Source organism: Anolis carolinensis, unplaced genomic scaffold, assembly GCF_035594765.1.
Source record: "Anolis carolinensis isolate JA03-04 unplaced genomic scaffold, rAnoCar3.1.pri scaffold_15, whole genome shotgun sequence".
Classification (NCBI taxonomy): domain Eukaryota; kingdom Metazoa; phylum Chordata; class Lepidosauria; order Squamata; family Dactyloidae; genus Anolis; species Anolis carolinensis.
The window spans coordinates 9,482,031-9,501,963 of NW_026943826.1; the positions used below are offsets into that span (position 1 = coordinate 9,482,031).

Below are 19,933 nucleotides of genomic sequence, written 5' to 3' on the forward strand. Positions count from 1 at the left end.
ATGAAAATACATCACACAGTCCTAAACACTTGGGAATGGTTTAGAGAAACAATCCCAATGTTGTATATACTCCAGGCTTGGAAACATCTACAATCACTGCACCACACAATAATAATAATAATAATAATAATAATAATAATAATAATAATAATAATAATAATAATAATAATTACTATTATTATTGACAAAAATACATCACACAGTCCTAAACCCTTTGGAATGGTTTAGAGAAACAATCCCAATGTTGTATGTACTCCAGGCCTGGAAACATCTATGATCACGGTATCACACAATAATAATAATAATAATAATAATTATTATTATTATTATTATTATTATTATTACTGACGGAAATACATCACACAGTCCTAAACGCTTGGGAATGGCTTGAGAAACAAGCCCAATGTTGTACTCCAGGCCTGGAAATGCCTATGATTACTGCACCACATTATTATTATTATTATTATTAGTATTATTATTAGTATTATTATTATTGACGAAAATATATCACACAGTCCTAAACACTTGGGAATGGTATAGAGAAACAATCTCAATGTTGTATGTACTCCAGGCCTGGAAATACCTATGATCACTGCACCACATTATTATTATTATTATTATTATTATTATTATTATTATTATTATTATTAATATTATCATCATCATTTTTGATGAAAATATATCACACACTCCTAAACGCTTGGGAATGGTTTACAGAAATAATCCCAATGTTGTATGTACTCCAAGCCTGGAAATGCCTATAATCACTGCACCACATTATTATTATTATTATTATTATTATTATTATTATTAATATTACTATTATTATTATTATTATTATTATTATTATTATTACTATTATTATTATTATTATTATTATTATTATTATTATTATTGACAAAAATATATCACACAGTCCTAAACGTTTGGGAATGGCTTAGAAAAACAATCTCAATGTTGTATGTACCCCAGGCCTGGAAATGCCTATGATAACTGCAGCACACTATTATTATTACAGTATTATTAGTAATAGTAGTAGTAGTAATATTGATGAAAATATATCACACAGTCCTAAACACTTGGGAATGGCTTAGAGAAACAATCCCAATGTTGTATGTACTCCAGGCTTGGAAACATTTGTGATCACTGCACCACATTATTATTATTATTATTATTATTATTATTATTATTATTATTATTATTGACTAAAATACATCACACCATCCTAAATGTTTGGGAATGACTTAGAGAAACAACCCCAATGTTATATGCACTCCAGGCTTGGAAACACCTATAATCACTGCACCACACAATAATAATATTATAATTTATAATTAATAATAATAATAATAATATATAATAATTAATAATAATTAATAATAATAATAATAATATAATTAATAATAATAATAATAATAATAATAATATATTAATATTATTATTAATAATATTACAATTAATAATATTATTGTGTTAATTATTATTATTGTAATTTTATTATTATTCACGAAAATACATCACATGGCCCTCTATGCTTGGGAAGTGTTCGACTTGTGATTTTGTGATACGAAATCCAGCATATATACCTCGTTTGGACAGACAGGACAGAAGAGAACAGACAGAAAGGCGGTATGTTGGTGTTTGAAGTCCAGCTTCGGTGCCTTGGGGAGAAGACTTACATCTTCTGGAAGGAGCAAGCTGCCCAAGATTCCCAAACAGATCTTTACCTCTAGGTATCTAGGTAAGTGGAAATAGGATGCAGGAGGAATTCTTTGGAAGCCGTCACTAGGTCCTGCCTGTACTTGGAGACAGAGGGCACCTCTTGGCTGTTTCTCAAAAGCTCATTATTCTTGCGGGCTTCGTAGTGGAACTGAGAGTTTCGCATCTCGTACCTAAAACACAGCAAGGGGAAGCAATGGATTTCCACCAGCCAGCAACAATGTAATGCACTCCCACCGGTCACAAAGGGAACAAGTCCAGACTTCTAGGCCTGTACATTTATTTCTTTGCGACATTTATATCCCGCCCTTCTCACTCCGAAGGAGACTCGGGGCGGCTTACAAGTTATATGTACATACAATATATTATATCGTTAGCATAGCACAATACAGTAGAGTCTCACTTATCCAACATAAACGGGCCGGCAGAATGTTGGATAAGCAAATATGTTGGATAATAAGGAGGCATTAAGGAAAAGCCTATTAAACATCAAATTAGGTTATGATTTTACAAATGAAGCACCAAAACATCATGTTAGACAACAAATTTGGCAGAAAAAGTAGTTCAATACGCAGTAATGCTATGTAGTAATTACTGTATTTATGAATTTAGCACCAAAATATCATGATATATTGAAAACATTGACTACAAAAATGCATTGGATAATCCAGAACGTTGGATAAGCGAGGGTTGGATAAGTGAGACTCTACTGTATTAGCATTATATATTACTACTAGCTGTGCCCGGCCACGCGTTGCTGTGGTGTTGTCTGGTGGTGTTGGTGAGAAATTGTTGAGGTAGTGGTGGTATTGAATGTCTGTTGTATGGTTGTCTTTATGTTTAGTATGCACACTGAAGTGGATTATATGGCAGTGTAGAGTCAAGATAATCCAGTTCAAAGCAGATAATATAAGATTCTAAATGGGTTATATTGCTGTGTGGAAGGACCTTGAGTCTACACTGCCATATAATCCAGTTACAATCTGATAATCTGTGGAAGAGGCCTAAGTGAGGCCTAACTGTGCCTGTCCCCTGGACTGAGTAGGTTGCTAGGAGACCAAGTGGGCAGAGCTTAGCCTTCAAACTGGCAGCAATTGGATAAAAACTATTATTCCTCTCCCTGTAATTAGGACTTTATTTTTCTTTTCTTTTTGTTGTATCAACCTAGAGCCGTGAATGATGGGTTGTGTTGTCAAATTTCGAGGTTGGGGGGCCTGTAGTTTTGTTGTTTTGTCCGCTGCCCTGATGCCGTCACTCTTTTATCTATATAGATATTGTACTAGACCACTATACTGCAATATTGTTAGTAATATTACATGTAATATATACGCTTATAATAGGGTATTATTATTATATTGTATTGCATTATACAATTATTATCAATATTATATGTATATAAGAAAAGGTAAAGGTTTCCCCTGACGTCAAGTCCAGTCATGTCTGACTCTGTGGGTTGGTGCTCATCTCCATTTCGAAGCCGAAGAGCCGGCATTGTCCGTAGACACCTCCAAGGTCATGTGGCCATAGGCATGACTGCATAGAGCACCGTTACCTTCCCGCCGGAGCGGTACCTATTGATCTACTCACATTGGCATGTTTTCGAACTGCTAGGTTGGCAGAAGCTGGAGCTAACAGCAGGCACTCACTCCACTCCCTGGATTCGAACCTGCAACCTTTCGGTCTGCAAGTTCAGCAGCTCACCGCTTTAACACACTGTGCCACAGGGGGTTCATTATATGTATATACAATATAACATATTATTAGCATAGCATAATATTAGTCTGACGGTATATATTATTATCTTGTTATATTGACCATTTTGGTTTGGGGCCTCGGGTCCGCTCCAGTTCCTGCTGCCGCTTCAGCTCCAGAAGCCAGGCTTCTTCCACGCCAAGGCGCTCCAGGCGGAGACGAGCCAACTCTTGCCGGTACGGAGACGTTTCGATCAGGGAATTCCCAATGGCACTTTCGGCAAGAGTCTGAAGGAACCTGATTGGGACAAGACAGGTTGACATTTTCTAGTTTGGGTAATGATCTGTCTCTACTCATCGAGCTACTAGTTTGAAGCTGCAAGGCTTTTCAACGCTAACTAAGATTGCTAAGTGCAACATTCACACTTGCCTCAAACAGACAAGAGTCTTTTCTCCCACCCTGGACATAATTCCACAGATATATAAATCCCACTTGCAGATCTCACAACCTCTGGATGCCTGCCATAGATGTGGGTATCACGTCAGGAGAGACTGCTTCTGGAACATGGCCAGACAGCCCGGAAAAATCACAGCAACCCAGTGATTCCGGCCATGAAAGCCTTCAACAACAAACCCCATAGTATTTTCTGCAGAATTAACTATTGAATCTTAATTTCTTTAATTGGAAAGTGAAAGATATAATAACATAATATATTGTATATACCTATAAAATTGGCCATAACATTATAATGTAATACAATACTAATAATAATACAATATAATATTACATGTAATATTACTAATAATATTACAGTATAGTGGTATAGCTCAATATAGTAATATATAATGCTAATGTTTTGCTATGCTAATAATATAATATATTGTACGTACATATCATTTGTAAGCCGCTCCGATGTGATATTACTAATAATATTACAGTATAGTGGTATAGTTCAATATAGTAATATATAATGCTAATGTTTTGCTATGCTAATAATATAATATATTGTACGTACATATCATTTGTAAGCCGCTCCGATGTGATATTACTAATAATATTACAGTATAGTGGTATAGTTCAATATAGTAATATATAATGCTAATGTTTGGCTATGCTAATAATATAATATATTGTACGTACATATCATTTGTAAGCCGCTCCGATGTGATATTACTAATAATATTACAGTATAGTGGTATAGCTCAATATAGTAATATATAATGCTAATGTTTTGCTATGCTAATAATATAATATATTGTACGTACATATCATTTGTAAGCCGCTCCGATGTGATATTACTAATAATATTACAGTATAGTGGTATAGTTCAATATAGTAATATATAATGCTAATGTTTTGCTATGCTAATAATATAATATATTGTACGTACATATCATTTGTAAGCCGCTCCGATGTGATATTACTAATAATATTACAGTATAGTGGTATAGCTCAATATAGTAATATATAATGCTAATGTTTTGCTATGCTAATAATATAATATATTGTACGTACATATCATTTGTAAGCCGCTCCGATGTGATATTACTAATAATATTACAGTATAGTGGTATAGTTCAATATAGTAATATATAATGCTAATGTTTTGCTATGCTAATAATATAATATATTGTACGTACATATCATTTGTAAGCCGCTCCGATGTGATATTACTAATAATATTACAGTATAGTGGTATAGTTCAATATAGTAATATATAATGCTAATGTTTGGCTATGCTAATAATATAATATATTGTACGTACATATCATTTGTAAGCCGCTCCGATGTGATATTACTAATAATATTACAGTATAGTGGTATAGTTCAATATAGTAATATATAATGCTAATGTTTTGCTATGCTAATAATATAATATATTGTACGTACATATCATTTGTAAGCCGCTCCGATGTGATATTACTAATAATATTACAGTATAGTGGTATAGTTCAATATAGTAATATATAATGCTAATGTTTTGCTATGCTAATAATATAATATATTGTACGTACATATCATTTGTAAGCCGCTCCGATGTGATATTACTAATAATATTACAGTATAGTGGTATAGTTCAATATAGTAATATATAATGCTAATGTTTGGCTATGCTAATAATATAATATATTGTACGTACATATCATTTGTAAGCCGCTCCGATGTGATATTACTAATAATATTACAGTATAGTGGTATAGTTCAATATAGTAATATATAATGCTAATATTTTGCTATGCTAATAATATAATATATTGTACGTACATATCATTTGTAAGCCGCTCCGAGTCCCCTTTGGGCTGAGAAAGGCGGGATATCAATGTCACAAATAAATAAATAAAAGGACTAGAGATATAGTGATGAAGGTGTATTGGGAAAATATAATACTTGTATTGTAAACTATATATTGAATGTAATCATATTAGAAATAGGAATAGGAAAAATGCAGCCCCAAAATACACTCTGCTCAGCAAATACCCGTTTTCCCATAAGCAGAGACCAAAGTTCACCCTAAGTGCCAGAGACATATGTCAAGTGTCAACAAGAATAGATAAGCTAATGGACAAGAGACAAATTAAGGTTTTTGGGATGTCAAGGTAAGACCTGGTGCCATGTAGGAGTGCTAATGACTCTCTGACAAGCTAAGGTAGGGGGGAATTCCTTAATTAATGGATCCTGAGAGCCTAGATGGGAATTCCTTAGATAAGGCCTAATGGAGGGTCAGAGGTCTTGAAAGTAGTCTATATTTTAGGAAACTGCAAAAGTAACTTTTAGTAAAGTGCAAAGTAAGACTTTTTTGACACTAATTGGTGATGAATAATGCCTATATGACGTAGATAGAGGAAGGCAAAAATAGTATATAAGAACCTGTGTTTCTTTGTTCTGTACCCCTTTTCCTGGAGACAGGAGGGTCTATATTCTCTCTGGCCACTGAGAATAAACGTCTTTTTTCTACAGCCACCGGAACTCTCTTTTGTCTCATTACCTCAAACTTTTGTCTGCCATTTCAATAGAAGGCAATGTGCATCAACAGCAGCTCATTGGTGTGGCTGGATATGAACAATGGCCAAGCTCTCTCTTACCTTTCATTGAGTTCTTGGGCTGTAGGTGAGCAGATAGAAGCAGAAGGGAAACTGTACGGACTCCATCCATTGTTGAGTGTTCCCCTTGCCTTAGGAGACCACGAACTGCGCATCCTTACCTGCGGCTGCTTGCTCAACCTGCCTTTCTTAAAGAGCTGTGGCGGAGGTTGCGCACAAGCATTGGCCTTGGCTGAGGTGGGCTTCCACACCGGCCTCGGAGACTGAGAGTGGGATCGGACCCAGCGTGTACGTTTGGCAGGTGGAGAGAATGACCGGCTACGGATGGACCCAGAATGGTCAAGGCTCAGCGGCGGGGAGAAAGAGGACCTTTTTGGCCAGGAGCCTTTCACTGGGATCTCAGGAGGCAACAAAGACTTGACGCCGATGACATGCGGAGACCCAAGCTTCAAGGGGAAGGCGCGATCCACCGACGGCCAGATATTTTGGTGTATGAACTCATTTCCGAGCAGCCCAGTCACCCGCTTCATTGGCGACATGGCAACAATTGGGAGGCCCAAGTTTGTCATCTCTGAAGGTCTGAGCAGATGCTTCAGCTTCAAGAACCGCTCTGTCTCTGTGGATGACTTTGGTGTCTCTCCAATACTGGAGTCCTCCCAGCTCCCAGTAAGAGCCACTGGCCAATTGGAGCCAAAATGGCTTGTATCAGATACAGATTCCAAGTTGAAAGGGTGCTCTTGATTCAGGCTGGAGGCCAAGCTATCCACTTGGACCTTGAGTTGCCTCAGACTTTCTTCCAAATCATCCATAGTGGGCATCTCGGTGATGCCATGAGAGGTGTAACTATCTATAATAATAATAATAATAATAATAATAATAATAATAATTAATAGTAATAATTATTATTATTATTATTATTAATAATAATAATAAATAATAATAATAATAATTATTGGAACTTATGCATCAAGTACCACCTGCCAGCAGCAAAGAACTGGTGGGATCACAAACCAGCAAAGGTCGTGGAAAATGAACACGCAAAGATACTGTGGGACTTCCGAATCCAGACTGACAAAGTTCTGGAACACAACACACCAGATATCACAGTTGTGGAAAAGAACAAGGTTTGGATCATGGATGTCGCCATCCCAGGTGACAGTCGCATTGATGAAAAACAACAGGAAAAACTCAGCCGCTATCAGGACCTCAAGATTGAACTTCAAAGACTCTGGCAGAAACCAGTGCAGGTGGTCCCGGTGGTGATGGGCACACTGGGTGCCGTGCCAAAAGATCTCAGCCGGCATTTGGAAACAATAGACATTGACAAAATTACGATCTGCCAACTGCAAAAGGCCACCCTGCTGGGATCTGCACGCATCATCCGAAAATACATCACACAGTCCTAGACACTTGGGAAGTGTTCGACTTGTGGTTTTGTGAAACGAAATCCAGCATATCTATCTTGTTTGCTGTGTCATACAACATCGTTGTGTCAATAATAATAATAATAATAATTGCTGGGTCATACAATAAAATAATAATAATAATAATAATAATACAGTAATAATAATAATACTTTATTCTTATATCCCACTGGCTTACAAAGGGACCATGCCCAAACAATATAAAAATACAACAGTAAAAACAAATCCAAACACATCCATAAATACATTAAGAAAAAGCATACAACAACAATTTAAAAACAATTAAAATATTTTCAATGCCTATGTGGAAGGAAAGCCGTTTATTTTATTTTATTTATTATTTGCAACATTTATATCCTGCCCTTCTCACCCTGAAGAGGACTCAGGGTGGCTTACAATTTATATGTATGTACAATATATTATATTATTAGCATAGCACAATATAAGCATTATATATGACTATATTGTACTATACCACTATATTGCAATATTATTAGTAATATAAAAATACAATTATAATAGTGTATTATTATATTTATTACCTTATAATATTATCAATATTATATGTATATACCATTAGCATATATTATTATATATTATTAGTATATATTATTAGCATAGCACAATATAAGCATTATATTGTGCTATCATATATACTGTCATATTATTAGTAATATTACATGTAATATATAATATACAATAATAGTAGTGTATTGTTATATTGTATTACATTATAATATTATTATCAATATTATATGTATATATAATATATTATATTATTATATAATATATTATATTATTAGCATAGCACAATATAAGCATTATATTGTGCTATCATATATACTGTCATATTATTAGTAATATTACATGTAATATATAATATACAATAATAGTAGTGTATTGTTATATTGTATTACATTATAATATTATTATCAATATTATATGTATATATAATATATTATATTATTAGCATAGCACAATATAAGCATTATATATTACTATATAGTACTATACCATTATACTGTTATATTATTAGTAATATTACAGGTAATATATAAAATACAATAATAGCAGTGTATTATTATATTGCATTACATTATAATATTATTACCAATATTACATGTAATATATAATATACAATAATACTAGCGTATTATTATGTTGTATTACATTATATTATTATTATCAATATTATATGTATATACGATATATTGTATTATTATTATTATTATTGTATTATTAGTATAGCATAGCACCTGAAAGAAGGCCTCAGGCCAAGCTCCAGCCAGCTTCCGCGTAGCAACAGCCTCAAACAAGCTCCCGTTGCTAAGGGGAAAAAGCTCCGCCTCCTTTCAGTCGGCTTCATTTCCCGCGCATGCGCAGAAGCAGAGCCGTTCTTTCCATGAAGTAGATTTCTGAGTGAGGGAAGAAGGAGCGTGTCTGCGCATGCGTAGACGCACAGCCGCTCTACGTGAGGGAGATTTCTGAGAGGAGGGAAGGAGGAGTGTGTTCGCGCATGCGCAGAAGCAGAGCCGTTCTTTCTGTGAGATTTCTGAGGGAAGAAGGAGCATGTCTGCGCATGAGCAGAAGCAGAGCCGCTTTTCCGTGAGATTTATGAGGGAAGAAGGAGCGTGTCTGCGCATGAGCAGAAGCAGAGCCGCTTTTCCGTGAGATTTATGAGGGAAGAAGGAGCGTATCTGCGCATGAGCAGAAGCAGAGCCGCTTTTCCGTGAGATTTATGAGGAAAGAAGGAGCATGTCTGCGCATGAGCAGAAGCAGAGCCGCTCTTTCCGTGAGATTTATGAGGGAAGAAGGAGCGTATCTGCGCATGCGCAGAATCAGAGCCGCTCTTTCCGTGAGGGAAATTTCTAAGAGGGAAGAAGGAGCATGTCTGCGCATGCGTAGAAGCAGAGCCGCTCTTTCCGTGAGATTCATGAGGAAAGAAGGAGCGTGTCTGCGCATGAGCAGAAGCAGAGCCGCTTTTCCGTGAGATTTATGAGGGAAGAAGGAGCGTATCTGCGCATGAGCAGAAGCAGAGCCGCTTTTCCGTGAGATTTATGAGGGAAGAAGGAGCATGTCTGCGCATGAGCAGAAGCAGAGCCGCTCTTTCCGTGAGATTTCTGAGGAAAGAAGGAGCGTATCTGCGCATGCGCAGAAGCAGAGCCGCTCTTTCCGTGAGGGAAATTTCTAAGAGGGAAGAAGGAGCGTGTCTGCGCATGCCCAGAACTGAGGGGAAAAAAGTCGCGTGAGGCAGTAGCCGGAAGAGGCAGGGCTGCGCCTGCGCAGAACGGAGGAAGTTAGGTCCTCGTGTGTGAGGAAAATTTTTTGCCTGTCTTGCCGGGGAAGAAAGTGGCTCCATGTCGTGGCTCTTCGGCCTGAACCGCGGCGGAGGCGGCGACGCTTCTTCCCCGGGCCTGCCTCCCTTGCCGCCTCCGCCCTCAGGCGTTTCCTCCGCCGGGGAAGGGGCCGGGGAAGGCGGCCGCCCCAAGGACAAATGGAGCAACTTCGACCCCACGGGCCTGGAGCGCGCCGCCAAGGCCGCCAGGGAGCTCGACGCCTCGCGTGAGTCATGACAAAGGGTCCAAAGAGGGCCCACTTTCAGTATGTTTTACCTTGGGGACCCGGCGTTGCCATGGTTACTTGATAAAGCCCATTTTCAGTAGTCCAAAATGCATCAGGTTGTGGGCGAACTACAACTCCCATCATGCCAGGTGAACCCTGAGTAACTCCATTAGTACTTCAAGTGTGCTCTGGATGCACCATGGGTGGGTTCAGTGTGCTCTCTGGCTGTAGGGTGAACTACAACTCCCACTAATATAATAACAATAATAATAATATATAATTTACAATCATATATAATATTATAATATACTAGCTGTGCCCGGCCACGCGTTGCTGTGGCAAAGTGGTGGTGGTATTGGTTAAAAATTGTTGTGTAATTTTTATTTGATGTTATTTGCATTTTTTATTAATTTTATTGTAAGTTATTTTTTATTTATTATATTTTATTATTTCCTTGTATTATTTTTAGTTATTTTCTGTTATAGTATTTTATTGTATCAATTTTTTAGTGTTTTTTATTATTTTTATTGGGTTGCTAGGAGACCAAGTTGGAGGAGCTTAGCCTTCTAACTGGCAGCAGTTGGATAAAAGCAATCATTCCTCTCTCTCTAATTAGGACTTTATTTTTCTTTTCTTTTTGTCGTATCAACCTAGAGGCGTGGATGATGGGTTGTGTTGTCAAATTTCGAGGTTGGGGGGCCTGTAGTTTTGTTGTTTTGTGGGTCGCCGTGATGCCATCACTCTTTTATATATATAGATTGTATATGCATCTACAGTAGAGTCTCACTTATCCAACATAAATGGGCCAGCAGAACATTGGATAAGCGAATATGTTGGATAATTAGGAGAGATTAAGGAAAAGCCTATTAAACATCAAATTAGGTTATGATTTTACAAATTAAGCACCAAAACATCATGTTATGCAACAAATTTGACAAAAAAGTAGTTCAATACGCAGTAATGCTACGTAGTAATTACTGTATTTACGAATTTAACACCAATATATCACGATGTATTGAAAACATTGACTACAAATATGCATTGGATAATCCAGAACATTGGATAAGCGAGTCTTGGATAAGTGAGACTCTACTGTATATTGTGTGTATATATATATATATATATATACACACACACACACACATATATATGTATAGTAGAGTCTCGCTTATCCAACGTAAACGGGCCAGCAGAATGTTGGGTAAGCGAATATGTTGGATAATACGGAGAGATAAAGGAAAAGCCTATTAAACATCAAATTAGGTTATGATTTTACAAATTAAGCACCAAAACATCATGTTATACAACAAATTTGAAAGAAAAAATAGTTCAATATGCAGTAGTGCTATGTAGTAATTACTGTATTTATGAATTTAGCACCAAAATATCACAATATTTTGAAAACATTGACTACATTGTGTTGGATAATCCAGAACGTTGGATAAGCAAGTGTTGGATATGTGAGACTCTACTGTATATGTATGCATAATATGTATGTGTGTATATAAGAATATAATATAATATATAACATGTATAATATATAAGAATATATATTATATATACATTTTCTTATATATAATATAATATATTGCACTTTACCACCTTGATTTAGCATTGAGTAGCCTTGCAGCTTCAAAGCCTGGCTGCTTCTTGCCTGGGGAATCCTTGGATAAGTGAGACTCTACTGTAATATTATTTTGTAATACAATATAATACTAATAATACAATATAATCATGTTAATTGTATACTATATATTACATGTAATATTTTAAATAATATTAAAATATATAGATATAGTACAATATAGTAATTTATTGCCAGTATTGTGCTATGCTAATAATATAATATTGTATGTGAATTTAATTTGTAAGCCGCTCTGAGTCCCCTTCAGGGTGAGGAGGGCGGGATATAAATTTATTAAATAAATAAATAATAAAAATAGGTAAGGTAAAGGTTTTCCCCTGACGTTAAGTCCAGTCATGTCCAACTCTGGGAGTTGGTGCTCATCTCCATTTCTAAGCCGAAGAGCCGGCGTTATCCGTAGACACCTCCAAGGTCATGTGGCCATTGGCATGACTGCATGGAGCGCCGTTACCTTCCTGCCGGAGCGGTACCTATTGATCTACTCACATTGGCTTGTTTTCGAACTGCTAGGTTGGCACGAGCTGGGGCTAACAATGCGCGCTCACTCCGCTCCCGGGATTTCAACCTGGGACCCTTGACATTAAGTTAGTCAAATCCGACTAGGGGTTGGTGCTCATCTCCATTTCTAAGCCGCAGAGACGGCGTTGTCCATGGACACCTCCAAGGTCATGTGGCCGGCATGACTGCATGGAGCGCAGTTACCTTCCCGTCGGAGCGGTATCTATTGATCTACTCACATTTGCATGTTTTCGAACTGCTACACTCGCAGAAGCTGGGGCTAACAGCGGGAGCTCACTCCGCTCCCTGGATTCGAACAGCAGACTTTTTTGTCTGCAAGTTCAGCACGCTGCGCCACGAGGAGCTTCTAATAATAATAATAATAATAATAATATAAAACTTAATTTATATACCGCCCTATCTCCACAGGGGACCCAGGGCGGTTTCCAACATAATAAAAAAAAAACAATACACATAATAAAAACAGAACCATGCAACAATTTAAAAATAATACAAGTAATAAACATAAATACACAACATACGATCCAGCAATGAAAAATAAAACTAGAAACAATAGGAGTTAGTCAAGCCAGTTCTGTGTGCCAAGTGTGGTCCAAGTCCATCATCAGTGAAGGTCACAATTTGTCTCTGGTTGTGGGTGAAATACAACTCCCAGAAAGGAGGGTCAATTTCTCCCCAAATAAATAGTCTAATTTTGAGCTACCAACTTGCAGTTTTCCAGCAGTAGATTGCATCAGTGGGAGCTGTCCTTTGAACCTTCAGCCTTCACGTGACTCATGACTTTATCATTCATAGTTAGCAACGACTAGATCATGGGAATGGCAGTCTAGTAAGGCATAAGGACTCTTTTGCTGCAAAGGCAAAAAACCTTGCGAAGCTACAACTCCTTTGAGAGTTTTCCTGGGAGTTATTGCTTCTGAGGTTCTTTGTAAAACTCTAGCCTCTCAGCCAAACAACCAACTCCAAGGGCTCCACAGCATTGAGGCATAGCAGTTAAAGCGAATTTCCCTTCCAAGGGATAGATTTCTCTCACTTCCTGTTGTCCTAGCCCTATTCTTATTTATTTATTTACTACATATATACCCCACCCTTTCTCACCCTGAAGGGGACTTAGAGCAGCTTACAAATTATATGTACATACAATATATTATATCATTAGCATAGCACAATATTAGCATTATGTATTACTCTATTGTACTATACCACTATACTGTGATATTATTAGTAATACAGTAGAGTCTCACTTATCCAAGCCTCGTTTATCCAAGCTTCTGGATAATCCAAGCCATTTTTGTAGTCAATGTTTTCAATATATCGTGATATTTTGGTTCTAAATTTGTAAATACAGTAATTATTACATAGCATTACTGTGTATTGAACTACTTTTTCTGTCAAGTTTGTTGTACAACATGATGTTTTGGTGCTTAATTTGTAAAATCAGAACCTAATTTGATGTTTAATAGGCTTTTCCTCAATCCGTCCTTATTATCCAAGATATTCACTTATCCAAGCTTCTGCTGGCCTGTTTAGCTTGGATAAGTGAGACTCTACTGTACATTTAATCTACAATATATAATTAATATTATTATATTGTATTATTCTTAGTATTATATTGCGTTGCATTATAATATTAGTATCAATATTATATGTATATATACAATATATTATTACCAAAGGTAAAAGTTTCCTTTGACGTTAAGTCCAGTCATATCCGACTCTGGAGGTTGGTGTTCATCTCTATTTTTAAGCCGAAGAGCCGGCGTTGTCCGTAGACACCTCCAAGGTCATGTGGCCATTAGGCATGACTGCATGGAACGCCATTACCTTCCCACCGGAGCAGTACCTATTGATCTACTCAAATTGCCATGTTTTTGAACTGCTAGGCTGGCAGAAGCTGGGGCTAACAGCGGGAGCTCACTCTGCTCCCTGGATTCGAACCTGTGACCTTTTGGTCTGCAAGTTCAGCAGCTCAGCGCTTTAACACACTCTGCCAATCGGGGGGGGGGGGGGCATTATTATTATTTTTACCATATTTTATTTTATTATTGCCATAGCACAATATTATTATATTATATAATACTATGTTGTTGCTAAGGGGAGGAGTCATTTGTAAGTCGGATGTTTGTAACTCAGGGACTGCCTGTAATGAGTGTAATGCCTTTACAGACTCAAAGCCCGAACAGCTCTGATATTTGGGGTGGTTAGCTTATCTGCCTTCCAGCTTTGGAAGTCTTGTTCCCCAGTTGGTTGTGATATAGAGTCAAATGATTTGAAGGGGTGACCTATAGACTTGTGCCTTTTGCTCTTTGTCCTTCTTTGTGGTCACCCACTTGCAAAGGAGTGTTGAACTATGTCTCTTCTTTTCAGGACATGCCAAAGAGGCTCTCAATATGGCACAGTTGCAGGAACAGACTCTCCAGCTAGAGCAGCAGACCAAACTGAAGGTGAGCTAAGCTTTTGAGCTCCAAACTGTCTTAGTAGATATCATAACCCTTTTGTTTGTTTACGGAGTCTCAACTCAGTGTTAAAGATCCTGTTTGTAAACAGAAGATCACCCATCTGGATAATTTAATATTTTTGAGAGTACAACTCTTCCAAATCACTTCCCTGTATCAACTGTTAAAGCAGTATTTCTCAACCTGTGGGTCCCCAGATGTTTTGGCCTACAACTCCCAGAAATCCCAGCCAGTTTACCAACTGTTAGGATTTCTGGTTGAGAACCACAGTTTTAGAGGGTTTGTTGACATTGTGGAAAATTTACTCTTCCAAGCTCTGAGATCATCTCAATTATATACAATAATAATAATAATAATAATAATAATAATAATAATAATAATAATAATTTTATTCTTATATCCCGCCCCATCTCCCCGGAGGGACTCGGGGCGGCTTACATGGGGCCATGCCCAGACACGACAGCACAAATCAGATAAAACATTAAACCGAGCAGTAAAACTTCAACATGATTAAAAACAGTCATAAAAGTCAATATACACAATAATATTAAAATCCCGATTTGGGTCAAAAGATCCAGGCCAAGGTGCAAAGCAATATCAAGTTATCAGGGAGGGATAATTATACAGCAGGTGTAATACTTAAAGTGCTGAATGAATCCTAAAAACAATCCAGAGGGTCTACTGCTTAATAGGTAAATAACATGATCCCACAAGGATCAGTCAATGAAGGCCTTCTGGAATAGCCAAGTTTTCAGGCTCTTCCTGAAAGAAAGTAGGGTAGGGGCCTGCCTAATCTCCCTGGGGAGCGAGTTCCACAGCTGGGGGGCCACGGCGGAGAAGGCCCTCTCCCTCGTCCCCACCAACCGCAACTGCGAAGTTGGTGGAAGCGAGAGGAGGCCCTCTCCCAACGAGCGAAGAGGTCGTGCGGGTTCATAGGGGGAAATGCGGTCTCGAAGGTAGGTGGGTCCCAAACCGTTTAGGGCTTTGTAGGTGATAACCTGCACCTTGAATTGGGCTCGGAAAATAAATGGCAGCCAGTGGAGCTCTTTAAACAGCGGCGTTGAGCGCGCCCTGTAATCTGCCCCAGTTAGAAACCTGGCTGCCGATCATTGTACTAGTTGTAGTTTCCGAGCCGTCTTCAAAGGCAGCCCCACGTAGAGCGCATTGCAGTAATCCAGTCTAGAGGTAACTAAGGCATGGACCACCATGGTCAGATCTGACTTCTCGAGGTATGGTCGCAGCTGGCGCACAAGTTTTAGTTGTGCAAAGGCCCTCCCAGCCACGGCCGACACCTGGGCCTCAAGTGTCAGCGCAGAGTCCAGGAGGACCCCCAAGCTGCGGACCTGCGCCTTCAGGGGGAGTGCAACCCCGTCAAGCACAGGTGGCCACCCAATACCCCGATCAGACGTACGACTGACCTGGAGGACCTCTGTCTTGTCAGGATTGAGCTTCAGCTTGTTCGCCCTCATCCAGGCCAATACAGCGGCCAGACACTGGTCCAGTATCCGAGGGGCTTCCTTGGAATTAGGTGGAAAGGAGTAGTAGAGTTGGGTGTCATCCGCGTAGAGATGGCACCGCACTCCAAAACTCCGGATGACCTCACCCAGTGGTTTCATGTAGATATTAAAAAGCATGGGGGACAAAATGGAACCTTGTGGGACCCCACAGGTCAATGGCCAGGGGTCCGAGCAGGTGTCCCCCAGCTTCACCAACTGGGAACGGCCCTCTAGGAAGGACTGGAGCCACTGCAATGCAGTGCCCCCAAGGCCCATCCCAGAGAGCCGTCCCAGAAGGATACCATGGTCGATGGTATCGAAAGCCGCTGAGATATCCAAGAGAACCAGCAGGGTCACACTCCCCCTGTCCAGCTCTCTGCGGAGGTCATCCACCAAGGCTACCAAAGCCGTCTCGGTACTGTAGCCAGGTCTGAAACCAGACTGCGATTGGTCCAGAAAATCCGTATCTTCCAAGAATCCCTGGAGCTGGGAAGCAACCACCCGCTCCAAGACCTTGCCCAAGAATGGAAGGTTAGAGATTGGTCTGTAGTTACTGAGGTTAGCCGGATCCAAGGAGGCTTTCTTCAAAACAGGCCTCACCACAGCTTGTTTTAGGCCAGATGGAAATATGCCCTGCTCCAAAGAGGCATTGATTATTCTCATAAACCAATCAACTAGCCCTCCACTGGCTTGTTTTAAGAGCCAAGATGGGCAAGGGTCAAGGGCACAGGTGGTCGCCCTCACCGCTCCAAGAATCTTGTCCACATCATCAGGCTGCACAAGCCGAAACGAATCCCACAAGATCGAACAGACAGATGCCTCGGTTACCTCACCTGGCAATGCATCAAGGCCGGCGTCTAAGTCGGAACGAATCTGAGCGACTTTGTCTGCAAAATGGTGAGCGAACTCGCTACACCGAGTTGATGAGATGTCGGGTGCTCCCCCGACCTGAGGAGGGTGGAGGAGCTCCCCAACAACTCGAAACAACTCTGAAGATCTATTTGTTGCAGACGCGATGCGGGCAGTCGAGAAAACTTTCCTGGCTGCCCGCAACGCCGCGGAATAGGCCCTAATAGCGGCTCTAGACCGTGCTCGGTCAGATACGTCACGAGTTGTCTGCCAGCGGCACTCTAGTCTCCTTCTTGCACGTTTCATCTCCGCCAGCTCCCCAGTAAACCAGGGAGCTGGGGCAACTCCACGCAGCGAGAGGGGATGCTCAGGAGCAATCGTGTCTATTGCCCTGGACAACTCGCCAATATCATTTACAATAATATATAATAATTATAACATACTAGCTGTGCCCGGCCATGCGTTGCTGTGGCAAAGTGGTGGTGGTATTGGTTAAAAATTGTTGTGTAATTTTTATTTGACATTATTTGTATTTTTTAATTAATTTTATTGTAAGTTATCTTTTTATTTATTATACTTTATTATTTTCTTGTATTATTTTTAGTTATTTTCTGTTATTATAGTATTTTATTGTATTAATCGTTTAGTGTTTTTAATTATTTTTAGTGTTTTTTATTATTTTTTATTGGGTTGCTAGGAGACCAAGTTGGAGGAGCTTAGCCTTCTAACTGGCAGCAATTGTATAAAAGCAATTATTCCTCTCGCTCTAATTAGGACTTTATTTTTCTTTTCTTTTTGTTGTATCAACCTAGAGGCGTGGATGATGGGTTGTGTTGTCAAATTTCGAGGTTGGGGGGCCTGTAGTTTTGTTGGTCGCCGTGATGCCATCACTCTTTTATATATATATAGATTGTGTATACATATAATATTCATAATATTATATTGTAATACAATATAATACTAATATTAATTATATATATTTTACATGTAATATTACTAATTACTAATAATATTACAATATATTGAAATAGTACAATATAATAATTTATTGCCAGTATTGTACTATTTATTTATTACAATATTTATATCCCGCCCTTCTCACCCAATAGGGGACTCAGGGCGGCTTACAATAAAACACATATATAAAATTGTACAATACATTGTGAATCAATTAAAAAGTTATTAAATTACATCAGACATTCATAAAAACACTTATAAAATACAGATGGGCATGTCCGAGTCTGAAAGACTGGATCTGTCAATTGAGTTCCAGCGTACATAATAATAATTGATTGATTATTTTCCCTTCGGTCTTTTGTCCTAGGAATATGAGGCTGCCATAGAGCAACTGAAGAACGAACAGGTCCGGATACAAGCGGAAGAGAGAAGAAAAACACTGAATGAAGAGACAAGGCAGCAGCAAGCAGTAAAGTGGGCTTTTCTGATCATGTCTGAAAGTCAGGGGGCAAAAACAGAGTTGTAAATAAGTAAAATCCACCTTCCTTCCAAGTTTAACCTGCCAAAAACCCACATTATTGTCTCCAAGTAATATGGTTTTTTAACAGATATATTTTAAATAAATATATATTGAAGTGTATTCTTTTTTTTCCTTCACAGAGAGCACAATACCAAGACAAGTTGGCCAGGCAGCGGTATGAGGACCAGCTAAGACAACAGGTGAGGCTACCTCCTTGCAGGAAATACACCTGAATTACTTATAGTAAAAAATACCGTATATACTCAAGTATAAGCCGACCCGAATATAATTTTGCCACAAAAATACTGGGAAAACATTGACTCCAGTATAAGCCGAGGGAGGTAGATTTCAGAAATAAAATTACCGTATATACTCGAGTATAAGCTGACCCGAATATAAGCCGAGGCACCTAATTTTGCCACTTAAAAACTGGGAAAACATTGGCTCCAGTATAAGCCGAGGGTGGTAAATTTCAGAAATAAAAATACTGTATATACTCGAGTATAAGCCGCCTCGAATATAAGACATGGCACCTAATTTTACCACAAAAAACCTGGGAAAACATTGACTCCAGTATAAGCCGAAGATGGTAAATTTCAGAAATAAAAATGGATACCAATAAAATTACATTAATTGAGGCATCAGTAGGTTAAATGTTTTTGAATATTTACATCAAGCTCCAATTTAAGATAAGACTGTCCAACTCTGATCCAATCATGATTCTCATCTTCAATGTAAATTTGGTTATGTATCCTTTTAATAATAATAGAGTAAAATAATACATGTAATAATAATAATACATACAGGAAAATAATACATGTCATAATAAATAGAGTAAAATAATAAATGCAATAATAATAAGATCAGAGTGAAATAATAAATGTATTAATAATAATAAAAATAGAGTAAAATAAATGTAATACTGTAATAATAAATAGAGTAAAATAATAAATGCAGTAATAATAATAATAATAATAATAAGATCAGAGTGAAATAATAAATGTATTAATAATAAAAAGAGTGAAATGTAATAGTAGCAACAATAATAGAGAA

At 38.2% G+C, this 19,933-nt stretch overlaps 2 protein-coding genes across 3 annotated transcripts in view; one reads left to right on the forward strand and one right to left on the reverse strand.

Annotated features, from left to right (window-relative positions):
* Positions 1–9,341, reverse strand: part of LOC134294490 (uncharacterized) — a 9,578-nt gene extending 237 nt beyond the window's left edge. The window contains exons 1-4 of one of the 2 annotated variants that reach the window (XR_010001377.1): positions 9,133–9,341; positions 6,495–7,299; positions 3,535–3,708; positions 1,587–1,892 (exon numbers count right to left, since the gene is read on the reverse strand). Coding sequence is in view for 1 of the 2 variants with exons in the window: in XM_062965779.1 (XP_062821849.1) it covers positions 1,730–1,892; positions 3,535–3,708; positions 6,495–7,270 (1,113 nt within the window). In the remaining variant the exon portion in view is untranslated. Of the gene's footprint in view, positions 1–1,395; positions 1,893–3,534; positions 3,709–6,494; positions 7,300–9,132 lie in introns of those variants that run through there. The other variant, XM_062965779.1, reaches the window with a different exon arrangement.
* A 105-nt stretch (positions 9,342–9,446) lies between these two features.
* Positions 9,447–19,933, forward strand: part of LOC100560362 (ATPase family AAA domain containing 3A) — a 32,568-nt gene continuing 22,081 nt past the window's right edge. Inside the window, exons 1-4 of the mRNA XM_062965777.1 lie at positions 9,447–10,438; positions 14,970–15,046; positions 18,728–18,829; positions 19,021–19,080. Coding sequence (XP_062821847.1) covers positions 10,234–10,438; positions 14,970–15,046; positions 18,728–18,829; positions 19,021–19,080 — 444 coding nt within the window. The 5' untranslated portion in view covers positions 9,447–10,233. The remainder of the gene's footprint in view (positions 10,439–14,969; positions 15,047–18,727; positions 18,830–19,020; positions 19,081–19,933) is intronic.